The following is a 27,691-nucleotide window of genomic DNA, read 5'->3' as shown; positions in this document are numbered from 1 at the left end:
CACTTTTTTGGTTTGCTGCTACATTTCTGACCAATACTTTAAAATGTTCTACTTTTGCTTTTACTCGCAGCCTTGCAATGACGTGTAGCTCAAATGTATGTTGTGAACAACGTGCAGCTGAATGAAAATAAAAGCTGTCTATGTCTACGCCAATAAGCAGGATTTACCCAGTTAGCCCCGATAAATATATGCTAACTAGTAATATATGCTAACTTGTAATAATATACTAGCTAGCATTTCACTAGTAATGTATGCTAACTAGTATTATTATACTAACTAGTCTATATATGCTAACTAGTATTATTATACTGACTAGTAATATATGCTAACTACTAATATTATACTAACTAATATTACAATAAGTAGTAATATATGCTAACTAGTATTGTTATACTAACTAGTAATATTATACTAAGTAGCATATCTCTAGTAATATATGCTAACTACTAAGATTACACCAACAAGTATTATTATACTAACTAGTAATATTTGCTAACTAGTAAGATTATACTAACTAGTAATATTTGCTAACTAGTAAGATTATACTAACTAGTAATATATGCTAACTATTATTATCATACGTACTAGTATTGTTATACTAACTAGTTATAATATACTAACTAGTAATTAATGCTAACTTGTAATATTATACTAACTAGTAATATTATACTAACAAGTAATATAGGCTAACTAGTATTATTATACTAACTAGTAATATATGCTAACTAGTAATATATACCAACTAGTATTAGTATACTAACTAGTATTACTATACTAACTAGTAATATATACTAACTAGTATTACTATGCGAACTAGTAATATATGCTAACTAGTATTATTATACTAACTAGTAATATATGCTAATTAGTAAGATTATACTAACTAGTATTATTTTACGTACTAGTAATATATACTAACTAGTAATATGTGCTAACTAGGATTATTATACTAACTAGTAATATATGCTAACTCGTTTTATTATACTAACTAGTAATATATGCTAATTAGTAAGATTATACTAACTAGTATTATTATACTAACTAGTAATATATGCTAATTAGTAAGATTATACTAACTAGTATTATTATACTAACTAGTAATATACTAACTAGTATTATTATACTAACTAGTAATATACTAACTAGTATCACTATACTAACTAGTAATATATGCTAACTAGTATTATTATACTAACTAGTCTTACTATACTAACTAGTCTTACTATACTAACTAGTGATATATACTAACTATTATTAATATACTAACTAGTAATATATGCTAACTAGTATTATTATACTAACTAGTCTTAGCAACACAAACAGGTAATTCTGAGCATTTTGAACTGTAGCGACACGCTTTATTAATAAAGATGGTTCAGTAACAGCGTCTGATTGGTTTAATGAGCCAACAGACCTGAATCTGAGAAACCGGACTTTCTCTCAGTTCTTCCTGAAAACGTTTCCACACCTGTCCAGGTGGCTCTCACAGAGCGGCTGTTTAATGAGACTCAAACCTACACCCTGTTTTCATGGCAGCCATCAGACAGGGTTGGAGGAGCCTCTGGCTGTCCTGGTCTGTCTGCAGGGGATTTCTTTGGACCTGGAAGCCTGAAGGAGAACAGCTGATGGTTCTGCGGGTTCTGCGGGTTCTCCAGTGAAACAAACTTCCCTTTCGCCTCCTCTGTTCATTACTGTAGACAAGTGCTTCCAGCTCTGTGTGCATTTATGATGAACACAATCCTTATCCAGCTTTTCTGAGCTGACAGGGCGGCGTTGTGCAGCCTGGCCCAGCGGAGCTAAAGAGAGACACATTCTAATAATTAAGTAATAATAATTAATGATAGATTTAAGGACATTTAAAGAATGTGGGAGCAGTGTTCACTGTATCTAAAGGGTTTCAGTTCTGCGGCCGTTTTCTCACCAAATGTTGAGTTTCTTCACTGATTTTTCCTTCATTTCTGTCTAAAGGCAGACGGACAGCCATGGACGGCCTCTCCTCGCTGCTCGGCGCTCTACTCGTCCTCCTGTCCTGCATCCCTTCCTGCTTCCCTGACATGCTCTGTCCCAAGCGCTGCACCTGCCAGAACCTGCTGCCCTCCTACACGGTGCTCTGCGCCAAGACCGGCCTGCTCTTCGTGCCGCCGAACATCGACCGGCAGACGGCCGAGCTCAGGCTGATGGACAACTTCATCACCACGCTGAGGCACCGGGACTTTGCCAACATGACCAGCCTGGTGAGTCTTGTCCCCATTCAGGGACCTCCTTCAGCGGTGTTGGTTCCTCTGTGGTTAGTGATCCTCTTCTGGTTGACAACAAGCCTGGGCCAACATGAATGAGACTGAACATAGTTCTCCACGGACCATAACCTGAACAAGACCAACCTGTTAGTCCTAAACCCAGCCTGTATGATACGGCTGTTTGCGTCCTGTCTCCCATTTTATGATCTGTTTCTTCAGAATCAGAACCAGCTTTATGCACCAGGGTTGAGGTAAAGACCAGGAATCTGACTATAGTTTCCAGCACTGGCATCATGTGAAAAACAGGCAGACAGGTAACCAGACAGCAACGATGTGTCAGAGGAGCAACATCATTCAGGGAACAGACCAGGAGCAGGAGGTGCAGGGAGGTTTCCTCCTGCAGAGCAGCTGCTCCGGCTGTCAGCTGTTCAGAGACCCAGCCTGAAGGCAGAACCTGGTTCTGCGTTGGCTCTGCAGCGCCGCCCTGCAGGTAAAAGCCTGAATAACCAGGATGCGTTGGCTCAGCAGCTGCTGCTGTGTCGCTGGTCCTGGACGGTTCCTGATGATCCACTTTGCTGTTGGTTGTTGCAGTTTGGACCCGTTTTGTGGACGAACCTGGAAGCTTTTATTTAGAATAAACAGAACAACGGCACCAAGGCGCTCATTAACAGAACCGTCTTTAGAACCTTTAGACACTTGGCCCAGTTTGGTTGCTTCTCTTCGGAGAATCTCAGAGTCCAGTAATGGTCACTGAAACAAAAACGGTGCTCACGGAAACAAATCGCATCATAGACTTTAACTAGGACCTTTGGAGGCCACTAACTCTCTCTCTTTCTCTCCAGTAACAGTAACAAGTCTGGCCGTAAACTTTAAGTCCTGTTTTTTGGCTCCGCTAGTGCTGATCTAAGATCAGCTCCCTGTGAAGCTTTCACAAACACTAATATTTGATTATATTTATTGATATTTAAATGGTAACTGGCCTCTCCTTGTGTGCTGAGGACCTGGAACCTCAGTTACTTATTAAATAAAATCAACCGGTGAGTCCATCAAGTTCCAGTATTTCACTAAGAACCAGAGCAGAGATAAAGTAATCCCACCCTTGGCTCAGCTGCTACATGTTCCCAGTTCTGGTCTCGTCTGAATCTGGGGCCACTAGACAAAGTGTGCCTGGAGACAGCGGTCAAGAGTTTCTGATTGGCTTATTTTTTCTCCTGAATTGTCAGATCATGAGCAGAAAACTCAAAACTGAACTCATTTCAAATTGTTGGGAGACTCGAAGCATGTCATAAACAGAAAAACGATTTAAAACAATCTCATGTGTGTTATGAGGAATCTGGTGAGGGCTTCAGTTCGTGGAGGAAGGTTCTTCTTCAACTCTTTCTGAAGTCTTCAGGTTCTTGCTTCTCCTGCATTATGATCGTCTGCTCTGTTTAATCTCTTCATGTCCAGATCCACCTGACCCTGAGCCGGAACACCATCAGCCAGATCCGGCCGTACACCTTCGCCGACCTGCAGGACCTCCACGCCCTCCACCTGGACGCCAACCGCCTCACCGTCCTGGATGACTCGCACTTCCAGGGCCTGGTGAACCTGAGGCACCTGATCCTGGCCAACAACCAGCTGACCAGCATATCAGAGGGAGCGTTCCAGGTACGATCACACCTCAGCTGCCTCGTCCTTCTCTAAGAACCGCACAGGGAACACAAGCTGCTTCGCTCTTCTTCTCAGGAGCAACACACGGGTTTACCTGGTTATCGGAATTAATATTAAAAAAATAGAGAAGTATTTTAGAAAGATGAACAGAAGTAGGAAGTCACCTTCAGACCTTCATTAGATCCAAATTATAATTTCACTTTAAATGATTGTTCACTAGAAAGGAGCATGCCACAAAGACATGACATTAAAGGTTTAACGAAGGGGGACAAAAGGGTGGATGAAGTGAGGATTGGGTCAGCTGGGGAGACTCGGGGGGGGGGAGCACAGGAGCCCAGGTAGTACCCCCCAGAACAAAAACAGGAAGATGATAAGGAATTACAAAATAGGAATGAGGGTAAGGAAAGAGGGATGAGGTGAGAAGGAATTGAGGGTAAGGAGGGGTAGGGTGGGTGGGGTTGAGGGTAAAGAGGGTAAGGAGAGTAAGGTGGGTAAGGTGGGTGGGGTTGAGGGTAAAGAGTGTAAGATGAGTAAAGTGGGTAAGGTGGGTGGGGTTGAGGGTAAAAAGGGTAACGAGGTAAGGTGGGTAAGGTGGGTGGGGTTGAGGGTAAGGTGGGTGGGGTTGAGGGTTCAAAGGGTAAGGAGAGTAAAGTGGGTGGGGTTGAGGGTTCAAAGGGTAAAGAGGGTAAGGTGGGTAAGGTGGGTGGGGTTGAGGGTAAAGTGGGTAAGGTGAGTAATGTGGGTAAGGTGGGTGGGGTTGAGGGTAAAAAGGGTAAGGAGGTAAGGTGGGTAAGGTTGGTAGGGTTGAGGGTAAGGAGGGTAAGGTGGGTGGGGTTGAGGGTAAAAAGGGTAACGAGGTAAGGTGGGTAAGGTGGGTGGGGTTGAGGGTAAGGTGGGTGGGGTTGAGGGTTCAAAGGGTAAGGAGAGTAAAGTGGGTGGGGTTGAGGGTTCAAAGGGTAAAGAGGGTAAGGTGGTAAGGTGGGTGGGGTTGAGGGTAAAGTGGGTAAGGTGAGTAATGTAGGTAAGGTGGGTGGGGTTGAGGGTAAGGAGGGTAAGGTGGGTGGGGTTGAGGGTAAAAAGGGTAAGGAGGTAAGGTGGGTAAGGTTGGTAGGGTTGAGGGTAAGGAGGGTAAGGTGGGTGGGGTTGAGGGTAAAGTGGGTAAGGAGGGTGAGGTGGGTGGGGTTGAGGGTAAAGTGGGTAAGGAGGGTGAGGTGGGTGGGGTTGAGGGTAAAGTGGGTAAGGAGGGTGAGGTGGGTGGGGTTGAGGGTAAAGTGGGTAAGGAGGGTGGGGTTGAGGGTAAAGTGGGTCTGAGGGTGCGGTGGGTGGGGTTGCGGGTCCCGTGGGTCAGGCGGGTGGGGTTGCGGGTCCCCGGGTCCGGCGGTCCGGTGGGTCCGGTTGGTCGGGTTGCGGGTCCGGCGGGTCCGGTGGGTGGGGTTGAGGGTAAAAAGGGTAACGAGGTAAGGTGGGTAAGGTGGGTGGGGTTGAGGGTTCAAAGGGTAAGGAGAGTAAAGTGGGTGGGGTTGAGGGTTCAAAGGGTAAAGAGGGTAAGGTGGGTAAGGTGGGTGGGGTTGCGGGTCCCGTGGGTAAGGTGCGTCCTGTGGGTACGGTGGGTGGGGTTGAGGGTCCGGAGGGTAAGGTGGGTGGGGTTGCGGGTCCCCGGGTCCGGTTCCGGTGGGTCCGGTTGGTCGGGTTGCGGGTCCGGCGCGTCCGGTGGGTGGGGTTGCGGGTCCCGTGGGTCCGGCGGGTGCGGTGGGTGGGGTTGCGGGTCCCGTGGGTCCGGCGGGTGCGGTGGGTGGGGTTGCCGGTCCCGTGGGTCCGGAGGGTGCGGTGGGTGGGGTTGCGGGTCCCGTGGGTCCGGCGGGTCCGGCGGGTGGGGTTGCGGGTCCCGTGGGTCCGGCGGGTGCGGTGGGTGGGGTTGCGGGTCCCGTGGGTCCGGCGGGTGCGGTGGGTGGGGTTGCGGGTCCCGCGGGTCCGGCGCGTCCGGTGGGTGGGGTTGCGGGTCCCGTGGGTCGGCGGGTGCGGTGCGTGGGGTTGCGGGTCCCGTGGGTCAGGCGGGTGCGGTGGGTGGGGTTGCCGGTCCCGTGGGTAAGGCGGGTGAGGTGGGTGGGGTTGCGGGTCCCGTGGGTCCGGCGGGTCCGGCGGGTGGGGTTGCGGGTCCCGTGGGTCCGGCGGGTGCGGTTGCGGGTCCCGTGGGTACGGCAGGGTGCGGGGGTCGGGTCCGTGGGTCCCGGCGGGTGCGTTGGGGTGGGGTGCTCGGGTTCGCCGGGTCCCGCGGTTACTGTGAGGTCCGCGTGGGTGGGGTTGCGGGTCCAGTCCGCCTGGTAAGGAGCGTAAGGTGGGTGGGGTTGAGGGTAACGTGGGTACGGAGGGTGCAGGTGGGTGGGGTTAGTCGAACGTGGGATCAGGCGGGTGCTGTGGGTGGGGTTGCGGGTCACGTGGGTCCGGGGGTGGGTGGGGTGGGGTTGCTGGTCCCACGTGGGTCGGCGGGTGCGGTGGGCTAGGGTTGAGGGTAAAGTGGGTAAGGAGGGTGGGGTTGAGGGTAAAGTGGGTAAGGAGGGTGAAGAAGGCGGGTTGGTGTGCAGATTGGATGGTCTGGGCACAAATAACCTCCTGGACAGTCAGACGTGTGTCTGAAGCGCAGCTTTGCTGCCAAACCTTGTGAACATGGAATGTTTGCTTCACCTGTGAGAAAAATAAAGAGAAAATAGACGTGAGGAGAATGTTGGAAAAGAAAGTTCTCCTGCTGCCAGATCCACTGGCAACACTCCAACCGAGCCGAGTCAGAACTGTTTCATTTTCACTGAGATTCAGGTCTGCCAACAAGCGAGATGAATCATCCGAGCTCCCAGTCAGACACGCTTGGCAACAATCTGAAGGAAAGTTATGGAAACTCATTCAAAGCAGTTCTGAGTGGCGGTGGTGCTGCGGGTCAACGAGGTTCTAGCTCCAACAGAACCAGACCGCCCAGCTGAAGGTCTCTCAGATCATCAGGACACCACAGCCTGCTTTACTGAAGGCTACCTGCAGTCATGTTCTGGTCCTGGGACCGATATCCATCCCTCCATCCACCCATCCATCCATCCATCCATCCATCCATCCATCCCTCCATCCATCCATCCATCCATCCATCCATCCCTCCATCCACCCATCCATCCATCCATCCATTCACCCATCCCTCCATCCATCCATCCATCCATCCATCCATCCCTCCATCCACCCATCCATCCATCCATCCATCCATCCATCCATCCATCCATCCCTCCCTCCCTCCTTCCATCCCTCCCTCCCTCCATCCATCCATCCATCCCTCCATCCACCCATCCATCCATCCCTCCATCCACCCATCCATCCATCCCTCCATCCATCCATCCTATACTCACACAGGTAGCAGGTCTTCTGGACCTCCTTTTCCCAGCAGCACCTCCAGGTGTATCTCACTGTAATCCCGCAGCAGAACAGATCAAACGCCGAAGTAGGACGATTTTTCTGTTGAATAATGTTTTAATTTCTCTTCCTAATAAAAATCTTTCTTTCCTTTTGGATTCAGCCCCTTTACTGTGTCAGAGAATGAGCCACTAACCCAATGAGCCGATATGATGCAGACGTTCAGGTTCTGGGAGGAAAACTATCCTCCTCACCATCCCCACAGTGAGACATGGCCATGGCAGCATCATGCTGTGGGCAGGAGCACAACAACTACCCTAAACACACAGCCAGAGACGGTTTAGATCACACTCCTGGGTCAGAACGGCCTAGTCAAAGTCCAGACCCGAAAACTGATGTTCTCCATCCAACCTGACTGAGCTGGAGAGCTTTAGCAAAGAACTGTAGGCTGGTGGAGACCAACCTGAGAAGGCCTGCAGCCAGAGGAGGTTCTGCAGAGTTCTGACTCAGGGGCGGCGTATAAATACGGGCCAGAGAAACCCGCTGGTAATCCAGACGGTGATGCTTTCTGCTAATCTGTCACAGAAACTAGAGTAAAATGTTCTGAAGGTGGCGGTTCAGAGCTTCTTCAACACGACAGCATGGAGACAACAGAACCGATTCCTGTCCGATCCACCGTCCTTCAGCCAGAACCGGGTTCCCTTCCCAACTGATCCAGAACCTGCTGCCGTCACACGGGTCCATAAAGAGCTTTGGCTGCAGCGCTGGTTCAGAACCAGAACCGTCAGGACCCGTTTACTCCTTTCTGTTGTTACTGGTAATTATGTTGAAAAAGCACGCAGGCAGCGGTCATTGTGATGAAAATTTAGATTTTGATCATTCAGAGTCCTAATTATGTGCATCATGAGAGTAATTACAGCGCTGACAGTCCATGTTGGCACGTCAACAAGCTGTTTGTGCTGCAGCCATTCTGAGGATCTCATGCAGTGGATTAGAGGAACAACACGCTTTGATTGGACGATTGATCAGGATCGTTTAACTCCTCTGAGACTTTCTCTTAATATTCAACCCAGAAATATTCAGTTTCATTTTTATCTGCCATGATTTCATGATCCTCCTGCTGCACCATCACGTTTCTTCTTGCTCTTCTTCACCTTGACTCTCCATCTCTGGCTCACTTTCTGCTCCTCATCACATTTCCTCCATGATTTATGTCACATGTCACGTTATCAGCGCTCCTCAGCATCTGTTCCCACAGCTTGGCTAACTTCTTTTTCTAGAAACGTGGCTCAGTGAACGGCCTTAACATCAGATTTTAGTTTTTCTGCTCTTTGTATTGAGGAGAAAAACGCGTCATTTTAAATTTGTCTTATAATGAAGCGACTGATGAGTGGAAGATTTTAGCGTGACTCACAGCTTCATCATCTTGATCATTTGGTGCCGCCATGATCAGAGCCGCTCTGGTCCAGTTTGTCAGAACCTCTCAGCCGTTCAGAAGAGGTTAATCTATGCTGCTCCTCCTGCAGGACTTCCTGGAGACTCTGGAGGACCTGGATCTGAGCTACAACAACCTGGTGGACATCCCCTGGGAGACCATCGCCCTGCTGGTGAGCGTCAACACCCTGAGTCTGGACCACAACCTGATCGAGAGCGTTCCTGAGGGAATCTTCTCCAACCTGCACAAACTGGCCAGGTTGGTTCTTCTGCATAAACCTTCAGCACATTTCTGCCCCGGCCTTTGAGCTGTGCTCACACTCGGATCAGCTCCACCACACCTGCTAACCCCAGTAGATAAGATGGTTCTGGTTCTGTCTGTGGGCACTTGGGTCTATGGAAACAACTAAAGGTGATGTTTTCTTGTGTTGGGATGATAAAGTAGCAATAACTGAATCTCCAAAGGTGTAGACCACAGAAATCCATCTGCTAAGCTTCAACCTATCAAAGCTCCTCTAGGGTTCCTGATGAGGAACACCGTCTCATCTGCAAAAGCAGGAAACATGATGGAGAACATTGTCATCATAACCTTGATAAAAATTATACATGTGAATTTGGAGACCTGGAAAGAAACTCAAGGTTGAGACGTTTTTATTTAAGCATTATTTTCATGAGAACGAACAAACCGCGTTAAACAGTTTGAGCTGAAATGTGACTCATCTGAGCTCATCTGGAGGAATATTTAACGTCTGGGGTCCAGTTTCTAAACCGGTTCTGCAGCTCCAGTTTCCCCTCCTACAGAAATATACTGAAGCTGACTGCTGCCGGCAGAGCAGGGAATAGAACCAGAGACCCAGCAGCAGTTCTGTGCTTTGCTCAGCGTGACTCTGCAAACATCTGCTTGTTCTGTGTTTGCACAGATTTGCTGTCTGAGGACAGATGCAGTCAGACGTGCAGCTGTTAGCTGAACGGCCGTGTCACTGAGCCGGGCCTCCAGTCAGGGACGGATCAGAACCGCAGACTCTTCTGCAGCTCCAGGCTGTTTGTGATGGAAACCTGAGGATCAGCTACAGTCTTAAACTGTTTTCATTTCTGCATGAATGAAAGTAGCCTTTGATTACTTCCTGAGCCAGAACCCGAGCCAGAACCCGAGCCAGAACCCGAGCCAGAACCCGAGTCAGAACCCGAGCCAGAACCCGAGCCAGAACCCGAGTCAGAACCCGAGCCAGAACCCGAGCCAGAACCTGAGCCAGAACCCGAGTCAGAACCGTCTGCAGCTTCCACACGTTCTCATCATGTTGGGGTCCCTTCATCATGTAGAGCTGATGCTGCCTTCACAGTTTATCTAGAAGGTCATTTTAAACGCTTCATACGAGGTTTATCAGCTAATAAACTTTAGGAAAATGTAGAAGTAGCAGATTAACATAAAGAGTTTACAGTTCAATTAAAATCCACATTAACGTCTTTTTACAGGACTGAGAGAAACCAAGACTTTAATGTTCCATTAATTCAATTTGATTAAATTTTATTTCTACAGCTCCAATTAACATCCCGTCATCTCAAGGCTCTTTCCAAAGTCAGACTCCATCAGATCCTCCAGGTTGGTGAGAAAGTTTCCTCTCTAAGGAAACCCAGCAGGTTGCATCAAGTCTCTCCAAGCAGCATTCACTCCTCCTGAAAGAGCGTAGAGCCACAGTGGACAGTCGTCTGCATTGTTGATGGCTTTGCAGCAATCCCTCATACTGAGCATGCATGAAGCGACAGTGGAGAGGAAAACTCCCCTTTAACAGGGAGGAGAACCTCCAGCAGAACCAGAACCAGGCTCAGTGTGAACGCTCATCTGCCTCCACCCACTGGGGCTTAGAGAAGACAGAGCAGAGACACAGAAAGCTCAGAAGCTCACATTGACCCAGGAGTACTTTCTATGTTAGAGAAGACAGAGCAGAGACATAGAAAGCACAGAAGCTCACATTGACCCAGGAGTACTTTCTATGGTAGAGAAGACAGAGCAGAGACACAGAAAGCACAGAAGCTCACATTGACCCAGGAGTACTTTCTATGGTAGAGAAGACAGAGCAGAGACACAGAAAGCACAGAAGCTCACATTGACCCAGGAGTACTTTCTATGTTAGAGAAGACAGAGCAGAGACATAGAAAGCACAGAAGCTCACATTGACCCAGGAGTACTTTCTATGGTAGAGAAGACAGAGCAGAGACACAGAAAGCACAGAAGCTCACATTGACCCAGGAGTACTTTCTATGTTAGAGAAGACAGAGCAGAGACATAGAAAGCACAGAAGCTCACATTGACCCAGGAGTACTTTCTATGTTAGAGAAGACAGAGCAGAGACAAAGAAAGCTCAGAAGCTCACATTGACCCAGGAGTACTTTCTATGGTAGATGGTAATAGAGGATGATCTGCCTCCCCTGATGATGTCACAGCTAACAGAACGCCAGACCAGGTGTACCTTCTATGAAGAGAAAATGACAGAGAACAAACAGGGAGAGAACTGCGTGCAGAACGGCCCCAGGCTGGGATTTGAACCCCAGACCTTGGTGCTGTCTGCCCTGCTATCTTAGTTCAGGTCTGTGGGCGGATGCAGTGAATTGTGGGAGTGTTCTCCAGGACGCTCTGAGTGAGAACCGGAGAGGGAAGCTGGTTCTGCTCAGGGTTCTTTTTCACGTCTTCCTGCATGTGAGGAGCTGCTGGTTCCTCCTCCCACGTTCTTCCTGCTCTGCTGTAAAATCAGACGTTCTGCTTCGGTGCTGCAGCCTCTGGACTCTCAGCGGTACCGATTACTCCATTCTGACCCAAACGGGGAGAACGGCGTGTTTAGAGATAATTCAGCAGCAGTTTGTCTTCAAGGTTCATTAGCTCTGCTTCCTCTGGGATCATTTATGCTGTTTTAGCCTTTTATCGTTTTTACGCCGCTGACTGATTTTATTTTAATGGCTGCTATTCAACGTTTAATTATGATCATTGATATCAATATTTGATATAAATACTTGAACCTGCTTCTATGGGGATTATTTCTGGATGTTTATCTTCATTTCAGAGTTTGTGAGCTAAATGTTCAGCTGGTTATTCTGTGATTATCTCACCTTTGCTCTTTAGTTGTTGGTTCAATTCTTTGAGTCCTGGTTGAACCTTTGAGCAGCGGCGGCCATGTTTCTCCGTCTGCTGTGAATAATGATGAATGAGATGAATTTGGTATTCATCAACCAGTTCCTCCTCGTTTAAAGCAGAGGTTCTCCACAGTTCTCCGTCTTTATGATCTCAGGCTGAGGAACCGCTGAAGTGTCTAAATCAACCTTCCTGGGACTGAATTGGAGTTAAAGTGAAGCCAGAAAAGGACACAGTGGGGTCTTCATCACAGAAATCTCCCTTTCAGGGACGTTTATGGAAGCCGGTTGCAGATTTATGGGCCGGCAGCAGGAAGTGTGATTGTTTGAGCGGAGAACGGCTGACTGAGGAGAACCGTTCCCTGCAGCCCTCTCATCTGATCCTTGGCCTCTCCTCTCCTCCTGCTTCCCTCTTCCTCTCATCGCCTCCCACCTGATTGATCGATTACCCATCTGCTCTCGCCTCCCACTTCATCCTTCGGCACAAAACATCGGCGCCAAAAAGCAGAAATATGATTTGGGAGAAATGAGTCAGCGGTGATTTTCTGCCCTCCTCCTCCTCCTCCTCGCCTTTGCTCTTCGTCGCTCTGCTGCACCTTATCTGTCTGGACCTGCCAAGTCGCCGCCTTTAAAGACACGTTAGCTTTTATTTTCAAATAATTACGTCCCCTGGGTTCATATTTATAGCAGCTGTCTGAGACGAGGAGATGGTTGAAGAAATTAGAAACTTGACTTCAAAGACATTTCTGCTTCCTCAGAAAAAACAGAAACACTTTGAAGATCAGGAGTTGTGAACCCAACCCTACGTTCCCACATGCATCTGTCTCTGCTGTTCTTGCAGGTTTTTAAGGCTTCTTTTTAAAGCACTGCTGCGTCTGGAAAGGTGTTTGCTGTTATGTCTGATTTGCTGAATCCTGCAGGTCAGTGAGGGTCTGTGTGTTTGTCCCCATCAGGCTGGACATGACGTCCAACAAGCTGAAGAAGATCCCTCCAGACCCGCTGTTCCTGCGCATCCCGGTGTACGCCAAGATGAAGGGTTCTCCCCTCACAGCGCTGGTGCTGAGCTTCGGGGGGAACCCCCTGCACTGCAACTGTGAGCTGGTGTGGCTGCGACGGCTGACCAGAGAGGACGACCTGGAGACCTGCGCCTCGCCCAAAGACCTGGCCGGAAAATACTTCTGGACCATACGGGAGGTTGGTTCTGCTTTCACAATAAAAGCCTTGATTCTGACGGCTCCGTCCGTTCTCAGCCTTTAGTCACTGAGCATTACAGGACACCCAACCATGCACCCTGAGATAAGGCAGACCCCAGGCTGGGATTTGAACCCAGGACCAACCGCGGGTCCTCCTGCTGCTCACGGCCTTGCAGCTGATTCCATAGAATCCATCAGGGAGCAGCTGAGGAACCGCAGGACAACAGGAAGGAGTTTTCTGAGGGTTTCCATCCCATCGCTTCCAGGGATAAGCTGCTGCTTGGTTCTGGAGACGCCCTGAACCCGGTTCTGGTTCTGATTGCTAACTGGGTTGGAGGAAACTCTGTAGTTTAGCTTTGATCTGATTCATTTCAGACTGAAACCCAGAAGGTCAGCAGCACAGGAAGTCAAAGCGGTGCTGCTTCCTGCTCAGGTGTGAAACACCTGCCGGTTCCTGAGGTCGGGTGGGGTCGGGTCGGGTCGGGTCAGGTCGGGTCGGATTGGGTCGGGTCGGGTCGGGTCGGGTCGGGTCGGGTCGGGTCTCTAACCTGCAGATAAATTGACCCAGACTTCTTCCTGGAACCTGCGTGTTGCTGCAGCATTCACTGACGTTCTTATCACAGGCTGGGTCTCTGACTCTCTGCTCGTTCACCAGAACCAGGATCCATCAGTCAGGGAAGTTTAGCAGGTTCTGAGGACGTCTTCAGGCTGGTTCTGAACTCACTGAGGGCCCGGTTAGCTCTCCGGGCCGGCGGTGCCGACTCAGAGATCAGCAGGCAGACACGCAGGGATAAACGTGGGATTATCTGCTATTATGTAGCAGAAGATGCTGCGCGTCTTTCAGGCTAATATATGTAGACCTTCCTCAGTGGAGGAGAGGATCAGCCCTGAAGAGGAGCAGAAGAGGAGCAGAAGAGGAGCAGAAGAGGAGCAGAAGAGGAGCAGAAGAGGAGCAGAAGAGGAGCTGAAGCGTTGGCCCTCATTAACGCCGCCTTCCTGGTCCTGTGAGTCTCCTTATTCTCTGAAATCAGAGAAACCTAAAATTTCCCCTTGGAGGTTCAGATGTTCTCCTGCTTGTCGTCTGAATGCTCTCCTCTGGTCTCGGCTGCTCGTCCTGAGCTTCTCAGGAACCTCTGGGAGTCCATCAGGTCAGCCCTACCGGACCTCCTGCTGATACACGGTGTGGGTCTCTCAGGTTCCAGAACCAGAGGGTGGCTTCAAACAATGAAAAAGATCCTTTTATTTTTAAGTGTGAGCGCCTCCTGCTGGAAGAACGCATCACTGACCTGTCCCACATGTTCCTGGGTGTGATTTTCCTCCAGGTCCAGGTCCAGTCTCTACATCCTGCAGGGTTCCCGTCTAAAACAGAACGTTTGTCTCCCCACAGGAGGAGTTCGTCTGCGAGCCGCCCATGATAACCCGCCACACCTCCAAGATGTTTGTGATGGAGGGCCAGGAGGTCAGCCTCCGCTGTAAGTCCATCGGGGATCCCGAGCCGTCCACACACTGGGTCAGCCCCGATGGAAAGCTGATTGGAAACACGTCCAGAACCATCTGCTATGAGAACGGCTCGCTGGACATCCTGAAGGCCTCCGTCAAGGTAGACGCTTCACGCCCAGAACCTCCACTGCTGAGAGTTTTAGTCTAAAGCGGCTCTTCATACCCAAACATGATCCGTTTCTCTTCAAACATCTATTTTCTAACTGTACTGCACTGATCAAACATTTATGTCTGAAGAGAAACTCTGTTTTCAGCTCTTGTCCAGGCGTCTAAAAGCCCGTTTGGACCAAAGAGGTGAATGAGCTGAAGTCCAGCTACAGAGAAACTGACTGAGACCAAGTTTAATCCGTTTAGCTGGAAAAATCCTCTTTAGCTGAATTATTGTCAAATATCCTTTGATTGAGTCACATTGACTTTAGCTAAGCACCAGTCTATGTTAATAAATGATGTTAAATATCATTTTATTACGGCCAGTTGAAATCATCTCTGTGAGGTCACAGAGCGTCTCAGAGGCCTGCAGAGATGTTTGGGCTGTTGGGGGAACTCTGACAGTCCTGGACTTACAGTAGATCCCTGAGATCCAGACGCTGAAGCTCACAGAGAACCAGGAAGCTTTAATTGTCTCCATGTGTTTCTGTGGTGACTCTCCTTTGAGGCTGAGGATACAGACAGATAACACACACAGACCTAGTATCTACAGGGTCACACTAGAGCGTGCAGCTTGCTATCAGAGTCTGAGGGCTCTGATGTCAGGCCTGAGTGATACGAGCCGTGTTACCTGGATCAGTCCCTCCTTCATCAATCTGAAGCCATCAGGTTATTTGGTGCTGCGATCCTGATGCTTCATTCACAGAATGAGCCTTTGATATTCCTGAGAATAAGAGTGCAGAAAGGCAAAGACAGCAGTGATTGGAACACGATGGACCATAATCTCCATCAGGAGGCGATTGCCTTCACAGCTCTGGGGAAGAAGCGGTGAGAGCAATCGGCGATGGAAAAGACAGAAGATTGAGGAAAATAGTTTAGTCAGACCCAGGAGAAGGTTCTAGAAAGCCGAGTGGCTGATGAGGGACTGAGGGGTGTTGGACGAGGGACGGGTCTGAAAACAGCAGCTTTCCAGGGCTGGACCCTCGCTGCAGACCTCTGACTCTGTTGTTGAGGAAAGAATCATCTCTGCTGCCACCGTCTGTTGGGTAGCAGCACCAGAGGCAGCCAGGCCTCAAAGGAATCTCTCATCCAGGGTTAGGTGTGGAGCGCCGCTTCATTTCTCTCTCCTTGTCCTGTTTTCCAGGATTCTGGAAAGTTTACGTGCATCGCATCCAACGCCGCTGGAGAGGCCACTGCTCCTGTTGAACTGGTCGTCAACCCTTCTCCACACTTTGACCCCAAACTGGACCCGGACCCCGGGCCCTCAGACATCCCCACGTCCATCAAGTCCAACGTCAGCCAGCCCAGGTCCGACCAGCAGAGGGTCAGCGTGTCGGATCTGAGCTCCAGCTCCGCGGTCATCCGCTGGCCGCCTCAGAACCACATCCCCGGGGTCCGCATGTACCAGATCCAGTACAACAGCTCCACAGACGACATCCTGATCTACAGGTGAGGCAGTGCAGGCCGCGGTGCTGGTTGCTGTGCTAAATGGTTCCTCTCTGCTGAGTGTTGGGTCCAAGGGACCGGTTGGGTCTGGGCCAGAATCACAGGGCAACCAGAAACTGCTGTAAAGGACAAACTGGAGCATGTTTCATGTCTATTGATTGTAATTAATCACAATGTATAGACATAACAAGCCTTAAGAAGGCTGAGAGAGTGAGCAGTCCCCGTTACACCGCTCTGCAGGGTTTACTCATATGTCCTTAGCATCTTATGTTAGCGATTAGCAGCACAGACTGATAACTTTATTCCAAAATATCACGGCATTATGACCACAGCTGCAAATGTGTTATCAATAAGATAAGATAAGATAAGATAAAATAAGATAAGATAAGATAAGATAAGATAAGATAAGATAAGATAGAACTTTATTGATCTGACAATGCAGAGATTTACTTGTGACATCGACTCTTATAAGCAACAGAAGGTGAAATGTCTGCATTTAAAAACAATAAAATATATTTTTAAACAATTTATAAAACATGGAACATGATAAATATGTATTAAAAATAAATGATAATTACTGACTGATGACTGCAAATTGAGACTTAATATCTTTGAGACTTTTAAATTGATACTGCGGAGATTTGAGCTTAATTCAGTCATAATTACATGTTTTTCCTGATTTTCTCTTGTTTTTAATGTTCCTGTGATTGTCATGGGTCTTTGGGAGTGTTGCTTAATTTTACTGCCTGTCTTTCTAGCAGAGGACGACATTTAAAACGGGGTTCTAACCTCATCTGGATCATTGTGGTAAAATAGAGATTTTTAAAAAGTAGACCCTCACCTTAGCATTCATTTATTTCCCTAGGAATGTCTAAGTGGATTCCTCCACATGAGAAACAGAGAAAGCTTCCTGTTAGTGCTGAGGTGTAACTCTCCCTTGACATGAAACAAGGTTCCTCCCTGAAAGCCGCTGTGTCTCCTCAGATGTCCTCAGATGTCCTCAGATGTCCTCAGATGTCCTCAGGCTGGAAGGAGCTGAGAACTCTGAGGCGTCTGTGCTCAGTAACTACTGAAAACGGCTGTTTCTGCTCTGGTGTGTTCACTGATCACACCAAAGCTGGGATTTTTGGGTTTCTGGTCGGCCCAGAGCATTTCTGCAAACTGACCTCCAGCTGAGGTGATTGATGAAGCCATGAATGGAGATAAAATGTCTCCCTGGTGGATCTGAGAGGAACGGTCAGATAGACGTTCATTATTCGTGTTTCTCTAGTTTCACCTCATGACTTTTAGAGACTTTTCCTCTGGAATGATTCCTGGATCAGAGTTATCGCTCCTAATGAACAGCAAGCCTCCTCATTGTGAATCTGCCCTGTGCTCCATTAAGAAGAATAAAGAAAATCAGCAGTGGAGATGGGACCTGCTAAATTATATCTCTGAGCTTTAACTGAACTGGGTCATTTAGAGCCAACCTGGTTTGTTGCTGTGGAAACATTGATTTACCTCACACATGCGTCTCTGTGACCAGATGCCAGATGAACAGAAGATTCTTTTAGTTGCTAAGAATTCATCTCCGTCTGGCATCAGCAGGAAAAGAGCTTAGCATTACATATGGCCGCCATATTGGAGGTCTGCAGGTCATTGCACCGACAACCGCTGACTGTGGTTCCTAACTGTCAGGGCAGACTCTTCCTCAGCTTCTGGTCTAAAGCCGTCCAGGCGTGTTCCTCAGGAAGTCGTTGGGCTGAGCGGCTCTTCATGCCATCAGAAAGTTGCTGGTTTGATTCCAGCTTCGTGCTGCCACACCTTGATGTGCCCTTGGGCCAGTTGTCTGAGCTGAATAGCTGTGTGCAGCGTAGCAGCCCTCTGAGTGGTGGTGGCACCAGAAACAGCAACCTTAACGCCGATTACAAACTATCAGGTGGAGTAAATGTGGAGAACTTGTGACCCTGAGGCACGCAAACGTTTAACAGACAGAAATGTAGGAAAGATGTTAAGTATGCATGAGAATTACAGGTCTGTGAAAATGGGTGAATTTAAAGATGGGTGTTGGTTCCGTGTTTGAGCGAAAGGTTGAGCAGCTCTTCACCAACCATTCGGTGCCACAGTCGACAGCCAGACCACTGCTGGTACCTGGATGTGTCACTGCACTTCTTTGCATTCAAACTACAACATAACTGGATGCAATAAAACAAGAAGTGACGCAGTTTTAACAGTTTTAACAGTTTTAACTTCCACAGAATGACTTGTTTTGGTCTGACTTTGTATTAATGATGGACTTTTATTGTGTGATCTGTGCGTGCTTGCAGCGGGGCGGAGCTGACGTTGATTAGGAGGAGAGCGGCGGAGCAGGACGGACGCTGTGTAAATTAGTTTCCTCACTTCGCTGGTCTCCATTAGCAGACAGCGTGACCCCGTTAAGGCTCAGTTTTTACCACCAGGTATGCGGTGTTAGACCGTAACCTGCTCAGAGGGAAGAGGCCTTCATGGAGCAGCTTCCAGCGGCGGTCCCAAGGAAGCGCAGCGTCACAGCCGCTCTGTACGGTGGAGAAGCAACGACGCCAGTTTAGGGTAAAAAACTAAAATGGCAGCTACCGATCGGTCATTTTAGAGACAATTAGGTGTTTCCTGTAAAAAGCAGAAGTCACACTGGAGGTGCCCTGATCCTGCATAAATGTTTCATCTTATTTTGAAGCATTTTTACGTATTTTTGCAACGCTTGCAGAACCCAGCAATGTGTTGCTTAGGTGCACAGAGACCAGTAGCATGTTTGAATGTTTGTAAAAAGTGCTGCAGCGCCTCCTCATGGGGGGGGGATGGGAGAGGAGACGATGATTTCAGTTTATTGTGCAGCATTTCTCTTATGGCTGATTTTCCTTGTAGACAGCCAACAGCTTACATAACTACCTGCTTACACTGATCGTTCATGCAGGCGTTTCTATCGTGACGTCAGTTTTGCAGCAGGCTGTAGGTAATTGTGACCCTTCAGGAAGCGCTTCAGCTCTGCAAGCAGCTTCCCTTAAAACACAAAAAATACGGGTGCAGATAAGCTCTAAAAGTCAGGGAGCTGCTGCTGAGCGCTCGATCAGGACTGCACCGATAAAAGCTGGAAAATCAGCTTTAGAGAGAGCGGTGAGAGAACATTAAGATAAATGTAAAGCAGTTCTCTACTTTATGAAGTGTTCAGTGTTATTGCTGCAGCACTTTTTACATTAAAGATTCATTCAAGTGCTTATCTTACACAATATTCCTGAGACGACTTTATAAATCCGTCTCTTCTATATTTCAAATGTGTTTAAATAAAAGAGCAGCTCCTGCAGCTTAATGAGTCCCTCCTAATCACCAGATGAGGCGTTCAGGGGACGTTTGTGGCTGGAGTGCAGAAGCTGTTCAGCCCACGGCTCTGAGTGACCAACGGACGCCTCCACCGGCATTTAGGCTCTGCTGTCACCCAGCAACGCCACGCAGGATGCATAATGGAGAGTTATCAGAGAGCCATTTCACGCTGACACTTTGAAACATGTCCACAGGCCGTTATTCCCCTCTAAACGCCGGCCGGGACGCCAGGGGCCACTTTGCAGCCCTCAGCCTGAGAGAACGCTCAGGGAGCTGAAATGATGAGCGGGGGGGTCACTCACCGGGCCTGGCGTCCTAATGACAGACGGATAAACACCACCATTCAGATCTCATGCTGGGATGTTTTAATCCATCTGTCAGTTTATTGGAGTCTATACGGACTCTGGGGTTCTGGTTCTCAGGTTCTGGAAGAACCGTGTCCACAAAGAGCCTCTGGTCTTCTCCAGGAGGCAAACTCACCTGAAACAAGCCAGACACACTTCCTCTCACGCTTACCTGTGCAGTCTGGACCCCAGGTGCCAATAATAATAATAATAATAATAATAATAATAATAATAATAATAATAATAATAATAATAATAATGGTGATAATAATAATAATAATAATAATAATAATAATAATAATAATAATAATAATAATAATAATAATAATAATGGTGGTAATAATAATAATAATAATAATAATAACAATAATAATAATAATAATAATAATAATAATAATAATAATGGTGGTAATAATAATAATAATAATAATAATAATAATAATAATAATAATAATGCAACATTCTGATTAAAGCGTTATTTAGAACGCTGAACAGAACAAGCAGAACAACAGAGATAAACGGATCGGGACCGCAGCTAACGCCTCCATCGTGGTGTTGAACGTTTTATCTGCCATTAACTCACCTGGAGCGCCCCCTAGTGGCGAGGTGGTTATTACCCAGACTGACCGGCTCCAGCCTGCTGCTTGCTGAGGCCAGGATGAGGTTAAAGCTTTCATTCAGTCGTTGCTGCAGTTGTTCTGATTCTGTTGTCCTGAAGCAAACGTGGGGTTTACATGGTGTGGGGGAGCAGCAGCGCTCGGGTGGAGGACTCAGTCCCGGTCCACTGGACCCTCCGTCCTGCAGGTTTCAGGTGTTTCCTGCTTGTCTTCAATAAGGTGGTGATGAAGAGGCCTTGATGGCTGCTGAGGAGGTGATGCAGGTGTGCTGCAGCATGAAGGACGGAGAGTCCTGAGGACCAGTGGGGTTTAAAAGGACCCGTTCAGCTTTGGCCAGTCTGACCCGACTGGTCCGGCTTCCTTAAAAGCTGAAGAGGCGCTTCAGGAGGTGATGCTAGCAGGACCAGGTGTTCCAGCTGTTTCTGTCATTTCCACAGAGCTTCCACACGACAGAGGAGCTCTTCCTCTGCTTGTCAGATAAGATAGTCTTTATTGATCTCACAATGGAGAAATTCACTAGTCGACCCAACGGCTCAAATGTCACACGCAGCCTGGCAGCCTGGACAGTTTTAATTCCTACACCTCCACTGTCTCTGTTTCCTCTTTATCATCATCACTTGTGTTTCTGTTGCAACCTTCCTGCTGACTGAGGGACAAATAAAGGTGATTCTAATCTATTTTACGTCCTTCCTGCTTCCAGAATAAGAGTCTCAAACAGATCTTCATTGGTTACGGTTCTATAGATACTCAGCTGAAGCTAGTGAGGACATCTGTTCATAATTCATTCGTTAGCCATCTGGAAACAGACCAATAATCAGTAAATATCTTAGACATTAAAGGTGTAAAAGTAAACCTACCAGAAACCACATTTTGAATACAACTCAGCCTGTTATTATGATCCCATAAATAATATGCAGGGTTCTGGTGTTATGGGCTCCCATAGGTTCTTTAGATGAAATCAGACGTAGATATTAGCGGACTAGCTGTGCTGCTTGGTCATTTCTTGCTGTTTGCTCTTTAGCTGAGCAACGCTCTGCAGCTCAGGAGTGTTTGGCTGTTTTCAGCCGTCTGAGCAGAGCCGGCCTCCTCTGGGACCTGGAGGCAGAGCTGCAGCCTCCTGCAGCTGTAAAGGTCACAGCTGCATTCCTGGACTCAGCAAAGTTTCTGGAGGAACCCAGCAGCGTTCTCCTCTGCTGCTGCTGCCTTCAGCTCGCTGTTTCCACCCTCCAGCGGAGCAGGAGAAGACCTGAGAGCGTCTCCACACCAGACCAGGACCTGAGACGGCTCAATCTGTGCAAAACGCCACATTTTAATGTTCTGATCAACGACTGCATAAAACCGTCGGCTCATGATTCACACGCTGGGAATTAATGCTTTGTGCTGCTTACAGGATGGATTTGTTCCCTGGTTGTTAAAGGAGCCAGATTTCATGATTTAGAAAGAAGTAAAACAGTCTGTGAGGAACTGAAGGTAATATTTCTCTTGTCTCTGTGTTGTTCTCTTTGAATAGCTGCCCCCCCCCCCCCCCCCCCCCCCACCTAAAACACCGTCAGAGCAGCGCAGCATTGGTTAAGGTTAGGTTAGGTTAGGGACTGGAGGGCAGCACAGAGCTGCCTCCTGGTGTAACGCAGACCTTAATGAGTCCAGAGGTCAGACCTGAGCTGATCTGCACACACAGCCAGAGAAGAAGCAGAGATCCCAGCAGCCCTGAAGTCTGCAGTCCCCTCCTCTCCGTCTCCTTCCTTAACACCAATAAATCGGACTAAACGTGCATCACCTTGATGTTCTTCCTGGGTTTGAGCTGCTGGAGCAGACCCAGCTCAGCAGACTGGACTTCTGGTTTCACTAAACCTAAAAATACTCTCCTGCAGGCTTCCTGCACCACCAACACGTTTCACCTGCAAAATGAGCGTAGAGCTGCGAAGCCCTCTGGAGGCGTTTGTGTCGTTGATGGCATCTATAAACAGGCAGACGGAGCATTATGATGAAAAGCAGGCAGCTAAGCAGGAAGACTTTAAATGAGGACTAAAACCAGACGCTGCAGCAGGATAGCAGCTCAGTTCTGCTTTGGGTCCGGTCCGTTCCTTCCCCAAAGACTGAGACGCAGCCACACTGATGGCATGTTTGCTCCCGCCAGCCGCCACCAGCTCAGACCTGCGTTAACCCCCCCGCCACAGCAGCCGGACGAAGCAGAGAATTCATCAGTATCTCTGCTGCCCACTCAGCTCAGACGAGCAAATTATGCACCCCAGATGAAAGCATCCTGCCTTCTCTGCATTCCTGTAACCTCGTTTCTGAGGATTCTGCAGCACTGGGACCTCTGAGCTGATTTTCTCACCCACTTCTCTGCCGTGTTCGTGGCACAGCTGCCAGGGTGAGAGCTGTTAGCAATGACAGGACGCACACAGCAGCTAGCATGGTATTAGCTCATTGACTGGACCCTAAAGGTGGGAGAAGCTGATGTCAGACCTGAGAGGCAGAACGTAAAGACTTCCTGGACTCTGATTAATTATGAACTAAAAGGATTTCAGTCAGTCACAGAAAATATCCATTAGCAAACAAAATGGCTGAAACCAAAGTGGACTCCCTGAAGCGTTGCTTTCATTGAGACTAAAGTCAAACTAGCATGTCCTCAGGCACAACGCTGGTCCACTTACTGCCACTGAAGGTCCCTCATGGCTGGATGCACGTATAGGCTGCTTGCTGGCAGACTCTCGTGCTATTAGAAGCTTCTTTTAGTCAACCGTTGCAGCAGAAACCAGCACAGAAGAGTCTGTCGGTCCATAAATCACAGCGGGGCTGAAAGTGACCCATCAGGGTTCTAACCGGTCTCCTTCAGCTGCTTGGACCCGTCCCCAGACCCGCTCCACCTCTGCTTGTCCAGTTATGTCTCTGTTTTCATTCTTATTAATTTATTGTTATTGTTTTTATTGTGTTCTGCCCTAAGAGCTTGTAGATCGCACCAGTTTGCCATTCTTATATGTAATTCTGTATATTTCTGTAACCTCTGCACCATTCCTGCATGTATAAAACCACCGGCTCAACATGCCACCAGCTGATCTGTAGTATAACCAGGAAGTAATCGCAGCTTTGCTGCTCTGGTTTCACCGTTTCCTTCCTGTAGTTTTATCTCCTGGTGTAGGGGGCGCTGTTTCTGCAGCTGAGTTTGCAAACATAACAAGTCTCTCTGTTGCACAACTGATTCCCAGACGGCAGCTCGGTTACTGTGGCTGAAATGCAGATTTGATGCGTAGAGCTGATGTTTAGTGATGCTGCAGACCGTCAGCCGGTCAGAGGGGCTGGTAGGACCTCAGCGGGTCACACAGGGTTCAGCCACATGACAAAACAAATGATCCAATCACACAACCCTGTGGAACACCATCAGCAACTACTTAAATAAGATGCCCAGTTCAGACGTAGAAGGTGAGGATGAATAAATGATCAACGTAGAGCTGCTGGCTTTGCTCCGGGCCGAGGAGGCGAACAGGACGGAGCATCACAACCTGCCGCTCTACAAATCCTCTTCCTCTGTGGTTTCCACCACGTTCTGTACACAGTTAGGGTTTCAGTTGCTGCTGCAGCGTCTGCAGGATGAAGTGAAGGCTGAAGCATTGAGACAACAGACTGACATGACGCTGCGTTCTCTGGCTCTTCCTGTCGGTCAGGCTCAGTGTTAACGAGGGCAGAAAGGAGAGGAAGGCTTGTTTTTACATCACTCCTCCTCAGCGCTGCCCCAGGCCAAGAATAACCTGCCCAGCTTTATCTTCACCACCTTCTCACACAAACACTGGAGCGCTCTGAGGATGAGGGGTGCAGGAGGAGCTCAGCCTCTGTCAGCAGCAGGAAATGAAGCTATTGATTCTCCCCCCCCCGTTAATATTCTCTCCTGCTCCGCTCCCTCCTCTGTCCCGCAGCAGGAGTGGATGTTGGTGGGTTTGCATGAAAGGCTTTCTGTTCCTGGGCCCATTTCAATATGCGTGTGTGCACTAACTCTCTAATTAGCATCCCGGCTGCTCCTGGAGGAGAGATTAAAGACGGGAGGGGAAGGCTGGGATGAAGGATGGACAGGCTGCTGCAGAGCTGCTGCACAGAAAGGAGGAAGTGCAGGAAAACAGAGAAACAGACGATCATATTCTGCTGAGGTGATGAAGGCATCAGCTTTCCTCCTCTTTATCCTCCCATCCAGCTCTCCATCAGCACCTCCCCTTTACAAAGTCACCTTAATGTCATCTCCAGCCTTCATCTCCTCCATCTTTTCTCCCTGGAGTCACCTCCTCCTGCTGGTCAGACGTCCAGGACACCAGCTGACACGATTTTAGGCTCACATCAAACCGTCCAGGTTCTCCTCCTCCTCCCCTCATCTGGGTTTGATGTGCTCCTCTCTCCACAGCTCCTCTCCTTCAGAGGTAGTCTGCAGAAGTGAAGAGCTGAAGAGAGTGTGTGTGTCTGTGGGAGGAAGGTTTTATAGCAGCAGGACCCCTGGAGAGAGGAAGGGCCGTCCAAGCCTGGAGGGTCTGATGTTGCAGCCAGAGTGGAGTTCCACTGTTCAGAATTCAATCTGAGATCAATTATTCATCATGACGTTATTATAGCATAACACAGCTATAACTAAGAGTAATTAACTGTTTTATCAGACATTAACCACCAAGGAGGACAGCAGTCACCTGACAGCACAGCAGCTGCTCTTTGTCCACCAGTGAATTTATCACAGCAGTGAACCAATAAACTGATCAGTGTTCACTAATCCGCTGAAAGGAGAAATAACTGAGAATTAAAGGCAGCTGATCAGTTGATATGCAGGTGAAGAGCAGAGGGAGAAACTATGAATGATGTCAACAGAACAGCCGGGTCAACATGATAACTCTGAATAAACTGGACCCCCAGGAAGGACCTGAAGACGAACATTCATCCGTTATTCCAGATAAGAAGAAGAAGAAGACGAACATTCATCCGTTATTCTAGAGCAGCAGAAACCTGCAGCTCAGCCCTAAAACAGAAGAAGAAGAATCATCAGCTTCCTTTGTTTGACCTTCAGGGACAAAAGAAACAGAAAAAAAGGTCAAACTTTCAGTTCAGCTGAAACGATCCTTTCATCAGAGAGAGGAACCCATCCCTCCATCATCCCTCCATCCTCCCTCCATCATCCCTCCTTCATCCCTCCATCATCCCTCCATCATCCCTCCATCATCACTCCATCCTCCCTCCATCATCCCTCCATCCTCCCTCCATCATCCCTCCTTCATCCCTCCATCATCCCTCCATCATCCCTCCATCATCCCTCCATCCTCCCTCCACCCTCAGCAGCATCCAGGGGGAGACCCCCATGTTTCATCCCTCCCTTTGTTTCCTTGTCAAACCAAAGTCACCTGTGGTGGGTGCAGGTTTGCTGCTTTTCTCCTCCTCGTGCTCCTCAGCGCCTCCTTTCTTTCCTCTCCCCTCCGACCTCAGATGCTGCTTCTCTCTGCTGTTTTATCTTTTCTGTGGTGCTGCTGGGAGGCTGAGAGGCAGGAGGCCTGCAGAGAGGCTTTCCTCCTGACCTTCTGACCAACGTAAAGGAACTCCGTCTCTGATCGGGTCTTCAGGAGCAGGAGGAGCAGCGGATCTTCTGGAGAACGTCCGTTGACATGAAGAGTGAAGGCGTGCAGCGCTACAGTCAGACTCTCGGGGGGGAATTTACTCCTTGATCTTCTTGCATGGTGTCAGACGGAGGAGCTCCTGGTCCCTCAGGTTCTGATGGAGGTTCTGTCAGATGAACTCTGGCAGCTCTTCACCCTCTGGAGGCAGTGGGTGTGACACCTTCACTTTATGTCAGGGTCATTTTTATTGTAGTTATGGGAAAAACTAAAAAATATCCCACTTCACTAAAGGCATCAAAACTGAGAACCTACAGCGGTTTGGTTCTCTGAAGCAGTCTGAGAACAGGTGGTTCTGTTGTTCCTTTAAGTTCTGCAGAACATTTATTCTACAATCGGGGAACGTCCTGAGAAAAAGAAGCTGTTTGAATTTCACTTTTTGAATCAAAACACTAAAGTAAATACATTTTTGATCATATTTGGAGGCACCTACACATCCAGATTGTAAGGTCCGGTACCAGCTGGTGCGGACCAGAACCGGTTCCTGTGCCGTCCTCAGCTTCAAGCAGGCTGCAGCCACCAGAATAAAGGAGATAACAGTAATATTTAAATGTTCATGCTGGTCACCTGATCAGACTGACGGTCCAGTCTTTGATCCTGCCTGCAGGAATAACTGCAGGGTTCGGTTCTGCAGAAAGAAATGAAACCTATAAAGTTTGTGTCCAGAGCCTGGTTCTGATTCTGTGCTGAGTGAATTCATAGCGGAGCATAAAGTGGATGGAGGCTCCCATGGTGGCTCAGATTTAGTGCGGCTCTGTCTCTGCAGGCTGTGGCCGATGCATTATTCAGCGGCTGCCACCAGGAGACGGAGAGACGCTCGTTTTTCTCTCCTGACGCGGCCGTCGTATCGTCCAACAACACGTGCTGCATTATTCAGAGCTTTTAAATGAAACGTCCTCCTGACATGTTTGAACTGCAGTCATCTCGTCTTTTATTACTCTGGGTTCTAACTTGTTCTCTGACACAGGTGCAGCTAATAAGCAGAGAGGCTGTTCTGCCCTCTGGGTTCTTCACTTTATCCCAGCATGAGGTGGAACTGCTCAGCTTGTTCCTCAGCGATGATCCACAGACCGACCAAAACACAGAGAGGTTTGGACCTGATCTCCTGTCCCTCCAAACCTTTAAACCACCGTTTACATGATCACTCTTCTAAGAAACAAGAATTTATTCATTCAGTTCATTTAATTCACCTAAAACAACCAAACCAAACAGAAGCTCTTCATTTCAGTCAGGCAGGCAGATTCCCTTCATCATGTCTGAGCGTTGAACTTTCCCTCCTATGGAGCAAGCATGAGGCGACAGTGGAAAGGAAACTTCCTCGTAAACAGGAGGAACCAGAACCAGAACCAGGCTTGGTGTTAGCAGCTGTGGGTTTGAGAACAGAACCAAGTTCCTGTTCCTCAGACCCAGTCAGGACACTGTGAATCCAGCCTGCTTCTGCTCTGGGCTCCAAAAGCCCTTCCTGTAGCCCCCCCCCCCCCCTCCCCATTATAGTCGACCTTATTCTGCATAATTCTGACCACGCAGACGTTATCTCAGAGTTATTGTCATCTGCAGCCGTCTGATTGGACAACAGCAGACCACAGCGTTGTGGCGCCCCTGGGCCGAGGCGCCCTGAAGGAGAGCCGTGTTGTCCACAGCAGCCTC

At 48.4% G+C, this 27,691-nt stretch overlaps 1 protein-coding gene across 14 annotated transcripts in view; it reads left to right on the top strand.

Moving 5' to 3' along the window:
* si:cabz01090165.1 (LRR and FN3 domain-containing protein) overlaps window positions 1-27,691 on the top strand; it is a 286,173-nt gene that overhangs the window by 235,273 nt on the left and 23,209 nt on the right. For 13 of the 14 annotated variants that reach the window (XM_036131571.1, XM_036131567.1, XM_036131572.1 and 10 more), the window contains 6 exons: window positions 1,969-2,234; window positions 3,687-3,887; window positions 8,801-8,967; window positions 12,785-13,025; window positions 14,412-14,624; window positions 15,816-16,120. In XM_036131571.1, coding sequence (XP_035987464.1) covers window positions 1,983-2,234; window positions 3,687-3,887; window positions 8,801-8,967; window positions 12,785-13,025; window positions 14,412-14,624; window positions 15,816-16,120 — 1,379 coding nt within the window. In that variant the 5' untranslated portion in view covers window positions 1,969-1,982. The remainder of the gene's footprint in view (window positions 1-1,968; window positions 2,235-3,686; window positions 3,888-8,800; window positions 8,968-12,784; window positions 13,026-14,411; window positions 14,625-15,815; window positions 16,121-27,691) is intronic. The other variant, XM_036131569.1, reaches the window with a different exon arrangement.

The sequence above is a fragment of the Fundulus heteroclitus genome, unplaced genomic scaffold (assembly GCF_011125445.2).
Source record: "Fundulus heteroclitus isolate FHET01 unplaced genomic scaffold, MU-UCD_Fhet_4.1 scaffold_44, whole genome shotgun sequence".
In the NCBI taxonomy this organism is placed as follows: Eukaryota; Metazoa; Chordata; class Actinopteri; order Cyprinodontiformes; family Fundulidae; genus Fundulus; species Fundulus heteroclitus.
This window is presented reverse-complemented; position numbering and strand designations above follow the sequence as displayed.